The following is a 7,436-nucleotide window of genomic DNA, read 5'->3' as shown; positions in this document are numbered from 1 at the left end:
CAGTAGAGTGGACAAGGGAGAACCAGTTGATGTGGTATATTTGGACTTTCAGAAGGCTTTCGACAAGGTCCCACACAAGAGATTAATGTGTAAAGTTAAAGCACATGGGATTGGGGGTAGTGTGCTGACATAGATTGAGAACTAGTTGTCAGACAGGAAGCAAAGAGTAGGAGTAAATGGGTACTTTTCAGAATGGCAGGCAGTGACTAGTGGGGTTCCACAAGGTTCTGTGGTGGGGCCCCAGCTGTTTACATTGTACATTAATGATTTAGACGAGGGGATTAAATGTAGTATCTCCAAATTTGCGGATGACACTAAGTTGGGTGGCAGTGTGAGCTGCGAGGAGGATGCTATGAGGCTGCAGAGTGACTTGGATAGGTTAGGTGAGTGGGCAAATGCATGGCAGATGAAGTATAATGTGGATAAATGTGAGGTTATCCACTTTGGTGGTAAAAACAGAGACAGACTATTATCTGAATGGTGACAGATTAGGAAAAGGGGAGGTGCAACAAGACCTGGGTGTCATGGTACATCAGTCATTGAAGGCTGGCATGCAGGTACAGCAGGCGGTTAAGAAAACAAATGGCATGTTGGCCTTCATAGCGAGGGGATTTGAGTACAGGGGCAGGGAGGTATTGCTACAGTTGTACAGGGCCTTGGTGAGGCCACACCTGGAGTATTGTGTACAGTTTTGGTCTCCTAACTTGAGGAAGGACATTCTTACTATTGAGGGAGTGCAGCGAAGGTTCACCAGACTGATTCCCGGGATGGCGGGACTGACATATCAAGAAAGACTGGATCAACTGGGCTTGTATTCACTGGAGTTCAGAAGAATGAGAGGGGATCTCATAGAAACGTTTAAAATTCTGACGGGTTTAGACAGGTTAGATGCAGGAAGAATGTTGGGGAAGTCCAGAACCAGGGGACACAGTCTAAGGATAAGGGGTAAGCCAGTTAGGACCGAGATGAGGAGAAACTTCTTCACCCAGAGAGTGGTGAACCTGTGGAATTCTCTACCACAGAAAGTTGTTGAGGCCAATTCACTAAATATATTCAAAAAGGAGTTAGATGTAGTCCTTACTACTAGGGGGATCAAGGGGTATGGCAAGAAAGCAGGAATGGGGTGCTGCATGTTCAGGAAGTTGCATGTTCAGCCATGAACTCATTGAATGGCGGTGCAGGCTCGAAGGGCCTACTCCTGCACCTATTTTCTATATTTCTCATCAGCGTAGTGGAGTGATGCAGACAACTGTTCAATCCTGTGACGCAGTCAAGCACTTTGCAAACTGCGAACTTTAAAACAAATGTCTCTCTTCACCCAGGCAGAACACTTACAAGAGAATCCTTGTGTTTGAAAAGGTACGTCTGCAGAACCTTGTGTGCAGGAACATCAATAAGCTCTTGCCCGAAGAGGAAATTCCACTGAACACGCAAGGTCCCAGGATTAGGGGAGAAATTGTGACGATTCAGCCATGGCTGATCACTGTGCCAACCTGTCGCACTACAATGACTTGAGTTTGATGGACATCAGCTCACCTTGGAACCAGAGCTGCGAGTATGAGCAGTACATGACCTCCCCGGATATACGAGGGCAGGAGGCCACGGACAACACCTTCTACCAGGCCAGGGTCGTGATCGGCGTGGCCCTGGTCTGTATCATGCTGGTCTGTGGTGTCGGCAACTTCCTCTTCATCGTGTCCCTGGCCAGGTACAAGAACCTGAGGAACATCACCAACCTCCTCATCGTCAACCTGGCCATCTCCGACTTAATTGTGGCCGTCGTGTGCTGCCCCTTCGAGATGGATTACTACGTGGTCAGGGAGCTGTCGTGGAGTTTTGGACATGTGCTTTGCTCCTGCGTCAACTACCTCAGGACGGTGTCCCTCTACGTCTCCACCAACGCTCTGCTGGCCATAGCGGTCGACAGGTGAGAACCTTCCGTTTTGCTGTGCTCAGGGACTTCCGGTTAAGTTTTTACAAATCATCACCAACTCTGTTCCCCAGCCGCCAATTCCGTCCCTCTCCCTAGCCACCCTACGCGAGGCTGAAGCAGACTGTTCGCAACCTCGGCGTCCGAACTGACCTCGAGCTGAGCTTCCAGCCACAATAACAAGGTCTTAGTCATCTTATTGTGCACAGTTTTGGTCTCCTTATCAAAGGAAGGATATACTTGCCATAGAGGGAGTGCAGCGAAGGTTCACCAGACTGATTCCTGGGATGGGGGATTGTCCTATGAGGAGAGATTGAGCCGATATTCTCGAGAGTTTAGAAGAATGAGAGGTGATCTAATTGAAACAGACAATTCTTACAGGGGCTCGACAGGGTAGATGCAGGGAGGATGTTTCCCCCGGGCTGGGGAGTCTAGAACCAGGAGTCACAGTCTCAGGATAAGGGGTCAGCCATTTAGGACTGAGATGGGGAGAAATTTCTTCACTCAGAGTGGTGAATCTTTGGAATTCTCTGCCCCAGAGGGCTGTGGAGGCTCAGTCTTTGTATATTCAAGAGAGAGATTGATAGATTTTTGGATATTAAGGGAATCAAGGGATATGGGGATCGGGTGGGAAAGTGGAGTTGAAGTGGAAGATCAGCCATGATTTTATTGAATGGTGGAGCAAGCTCGAGAGGCCGAATGGCCTACTCCTGCTCCAAATTCTTATATCCTCTCCATCACCAAGGCCTTTCTTCCATCTCCATTAACATCGCCCGTCTCTGCCTAGCTGCTACTAAAACCACCATCCGTGCCTTTGTTAACTTCAGACTCCACTATTCCAGTGCTCTCCTGGACGGCCTCCCATCTCCTACCCTCCGTCAATTCGAGGTCATCTAAAACTCTGCTGCCCATTTCATAACTCGCACCAAGTCCCTTTGAGCCAACATCTCGGGCCTACATCGACTTCCAGTCTAGCAACGCCCCGAATTTAAAATTGTCATCCTAGTGTTCAGAATCCCTCCATGGCCTCTCTCCTCCCCATCTCTATAAATCTCCTCCAGCTCTACAACTCTACGTTCCTCCAATTTTAGCCACTTGAGCATCACTGATTTCCTTCACCGCACCATTGGTGGCTATGCCTTCAGGCGTCTGGACTCTGCGCTCCCTCCCTAAACCTCTCTCCCGGGCTCTCCTCCAAAAAGATGCCCCTGGAAAACGACCTCTTTGACCAAGCTTTGGGTCACCTGTCCTAATAATTCCTTATGTGGCTCCGATTATGCTCCTGTGAAGCGCCTTGGAACGATCAGGCTCGTTTACTACAGCCCAGTGTAAATTATCATTGCCAGACAATACTGGAGAGGCTCAAACATGAAGGAGGGCCATTTGGACGAGGTAGCCGAAGGTTGCAGTGCCCACGGAACCATTACCTCTCTCTGGAAAAGGAAGGGAGCAAAATTTGAGGGAGTGGGGGGGAATTAAAACATAAGAACATAAGAAATAGCAGGAGTTGGCCATTTGGCCCCTCGAGCCTGCTCCGCCATTCAATATCATGGCTGATCTGGTCTTGGTCTCAACTCCACTGCCCTGCCCGCTCCCCGTAACCCTTTATTCCCTTATCGCTCAAAAATCTGTCTATCTCCACCTTAAATATATTCAATGACCCAGCCTCCACAGCTCTCTTGGGGCAGAGAATTCCAAAGATTCACGACCCACAGAAGAAATTCCTCCTCAACTCCATTTTAAATGGACGACCCCTTATTCTGAAACTATGCCCCCTAGTCCTAGATTTCCCCCACAAAAGCTTATACGTTTCAATAAGATCACCTCTCATTCTTCTAAATGAGTAGAGGCCCAACCAGCTCAACCTTTCTTCATAAGTCAACCCCTTCATCTCAGGAATCAACCTCGTGAACCTTCTCTGAACTGCCTCCAATGCAAGTATATCCTTCCTTAAATAAGACGACCAAAACTACGCAGTACTCCAGGTGTGGCCTCACCAACGCCCTGTACAGTTGTAGCAGGACTTCCCTACTAAAGAATTTTTCTTTTTGGTAACCTTCCTCATCAAATCAAACTGGGTCAACACTCATTTTGGACCAACCCAAAGTCTCCCGCCTACCTCACATTCTCCCCACTGTATTTTCCATTTTTTTTATCTCTCCTGTGCACGTTGCAGGTATCTGGTGATCGTGCACCCGTTGAAACCCCGCATGAAGTTTCAGACGGTGTACTGCGTCCTGGCCGGGGTCTGGGTCGTCTCCCTGCTCATCTCCGTTCCCTCCGCCTACTTCACCACGGAGACCACCTTTGACGCCTCCCCGGGTGGAGGCGGGAAAATATTCTGCGGGCAGATCTGGCCGGCGGACAAGGAGGTCTTCTACAAATCCTATTTCCTGTTCCTCTTCGTCCTGGAGTTTATCGCCCCGGTGACGACCATGTCCCTGTGCTACGTGCAGATTTGCCGGGAGCTGTGGTTCAAGACCATGCCAGGCGTGCAGACCAGCCAGATCAAGCGGCGGCTCCGGGCGAGGAGGAAGACGGTCCTGGTCCTCCTGGGCATACTGACCGCTTATATCCTCTGCTGGGCTCCGTATTACAGCTACGCCATCGTCCGAGACTTCTTCCCCCACGTACTCCTGAAGGAGAGGCACTCCATCACCATGTACTACATCGTGGAGTGCGTGGCGGTGAGCAACAGCATGGTCAACACGCTCTTCTTCGTCACGGTGAAGAACACCACCATCAAGGTCGCGAGAAGGACACTGCTTCAGCGCTGGAGGGCGCCCTGCATGCCAGACAAGAGCACCGCAGTGCAAGAGTGCCGAACCTCGATGCTGCCGGTGTCCGAGTATCTGCTTCACCAGCAGTAGCCGACATGGGCCGCAACGTTTATACGCGGACGGATATTCTGGCAGTGCGACGAGAAGCAGTGATCTCCCCTGCACGCGGGTGCGAGGGGGCCAGCCCTCCCGTGTGCGTGTAGTACATTGGCAAGTGGGTGGCTGCAAACCCAGCGTTGACGCAAAGCAAATCGCTGCCTGCTCGGCCTCCCGAGATGATCGTTGTGGAGGTCTTTGGTTGGGTGTGTGGGATGAGAGGACAGACCATCAAAGTGCCCAAGCAGTTTCGTTATAAAGACTCGGATTTATATAGCGCCCGTCACGACCAGCGGACGTCTCAAAGCGTTTTACAGCCAATGAAGTACTTTTGGAGTGTAGTCACTGTTGTAATGTGGGAAACACGGCAGCCAATTTGCGCACAGCAAGCTCCCACAGACAGCAATATAGTAATGACCAGATCATCGCTTTTTGTTATGTTGATCGAGGGATAAATATTGGCCAGGACACCAGGGATAACTCCCCTGCTTTTCTTTGAAATAGTGGCCATGGGATTTTTTAACTTGAGGGGGGCAGACGGGACCTCGGTTTAATGTTCATCTGAAAGACAGGACCTCCGACAGTGCGGCACTCCCTCAGTACTGCCCCTCCGACAGTGCGGCGCTCCCTCAGTACTGCCCCTCCGACAGTGCGGTGCTCCCTCAGTACTGCCCCTCCGACAGTGCGGCGCTCCCTCAGTACTGCCCCTCCGACAGTGCGGCGCTCCCTCAGTACTGCCCCTCCGACAGTGCGGCGCTCCCTCAGTGCTGCCCCTCCGACAGTGCGGCGCTCCCTCAGTGCTGCCCCTCCGACAGTGCGGCGCTCCCTCAGTACTGCCCCTCCGACAGTGCGGCGCTCCCTCAGTACTGCCCCTCCGACAGTGCGGCGCTCCCTCAGTGCTGCCCCTCCGACAGTGCGGCGCTCCCTCAGTGCTGCCCCTCCGACAGTGCGGCGCTCCCTCAGTACTACCCCTCCGACAGTGCGACGATTCCTCAGTACTGCACTAGAGTATCATCCTAGATTATTTTTGTGCTCAAGTCCCTGGAGTGGGACATGAACCCACAACCTTCTGACTCAGAGGCAAGTGTACTACCCACTGAGCCACGGCTGACATAAACGAGGCAAGTCTCCACCCAAAGAGCCACGTTGGTGTTTCGGTCCTGGGCTCGGATTCCCAAGATGTCAAATTTTCAGATTTCCTTCTGTTGTGCCTTCCTCTTCCAACCGACTGAAACTAGACAGCATCACATCGCTACCTCCTGAATTACCCGGTCGGCTTTCCTACTGTACATCATTTGTGGACTGCACGTGGGCTTGCTGCTTGCGGTATATATTAATGATTTAGACTTAAATGTAGGGGGCGTGATAAAGAAATTTGCAGATGATACAAAAGTTGGCCGTGTGGTGGACAGCAAGTAAGAAAACTGAAGACTGCAGGAAGATATTGATGGTCTGGTCAGGTGGGCAGAACAGTGGCAAATGGAATTCAATGCAGGAAAGTGCGAGGTGATGCATTTGGGGAAGGTTAACAAGGAAAGGAAATACACATTAAGTAGGAGGATACAGAGAGGTATGGAGGACCTTGGAGTGTATGTCCACAGTTCCTTAAAGGCAGAACAGGTGGATAAGGTGGTTAAGAAGGCATAGAGAATGTTTTCCTTTATTAGCTGAGGCATAGAATCTAAGAGCACGGGGGTTATGCTTAAACTGTATAAAATAGTTAGGCCACAGCTAGAGTACTGCGTGCAGTTCTGGTCACCACATTACAGGATTGCACTAGAGAGGGTGCAGAGGAGATTTACGAGGATGTTGCCTGGACTGGAGAATTTTAGCTATGAGGAAAGATTGGATAGGCTGGGGTTGTTTTCTTTGGAACAAAGGAGGTTGAGGGGAGATTTAATTGAGGTGTATAAAATTATGAGGGGCCTAGATAGAGTGGATAGGATGGATCTAGTTCCCCAAGCAGAGAGGTCAATAACCAGGGGGCATAGATTTAAAGTAGAAGAATTAGAGATGAGACGAGGAAAAAAAAAAACTATCACCCAGAGGGTGGTGGGGGTCTGGAACTCACTGCCTGAATGGGCGGTAGAGGTAGAAACCCTCTCCACATTTAAAAAGTACCTGGATGTGCACTTGAAGTGCCGTAACCTATAGGGCTACGGACAGAGAGCTGGAAAGTGGGATTAGGCTGGGTCTCACTTTCTTGACCGACAGAATGGGCTGAATGGCCCCCTTCTGTGCCGAAATTTTCAATGATTGACAATGTTGGGTGTCAATGGAGCCAAGCTCACCGTTTGCCCAGAACTGATTCACACGTTGCACTTGAACCAATTTCTGCCAATGCTTCAGCCATTTCAAATCAACCAATTGGTGAGGAGGCTTGTGATTCGCTCCTGGCCCACTGATGAAACAATCAGCAAAGCTCCTGACTCAGTCGATCAGCGAGTCGCTCAATCCCTGAACTCTTTTATCTCAGTCGGGGCGATGGCGAGAGGTGCCACTGAATTGAGGGGAAAGAGGGAGAAAGAGAAACCAGCAAGGACTCCTCGATTTCCATCTGGTGAATCGTGTTGCAAAGCGAAAGAGTGACAACAGGATTGGGTCAGGTTGCAGTGCAGCCCCATAATCAA

At 50.5% G+C, this 7,436-nt stretch overlaps 1 protein-coding gene across 1 annotated transcript; it reads left to right on the top strand.

Moving 5' to 3' along the window:
* The first annotated feature begins 1,472 nt into the window (after window positions 1-1,472).
* LOC139239286 (prokineticin receptor 1-like) lies at window positions 1,473-4,800 on the top strand. The gene is made up of 2 exons (XM_070867956.1): window positions 1,473-1,927; window positions 4,107-4,800. The coding sequence occupies exons 1-2, from the start codon at window positions 1,473-1,475 to the stop codon at window positions 4,798-4,800; spliced, it is 1,149 nt and encodes a 382-aa protein (XP_070724057.1).
* The last annotated feature ends 2,636 nt before the right edge of the window (window positions 4,801-7,436 follow it).

Source organism: Pristiophorus japonicus, chromosome 27 (genome assembly GCF_044704955.1).
Source record: "Pristiophorus japonicus isolate sPriJap1 chromosome 27, sPriJap1.hap1, whole genome shotgun sequence".
NCBI lineage: Eukaryota > Metazoa > Chordata > Chondrichthyes > Pristiophoridae > Pristiophorus > Pristiophorus japonicus.
The sequence above is the reverse complement of the archived record's forward strand: the minus strand, read 5'-3'. Positions and strand labels throughout refer to the sequence as shown.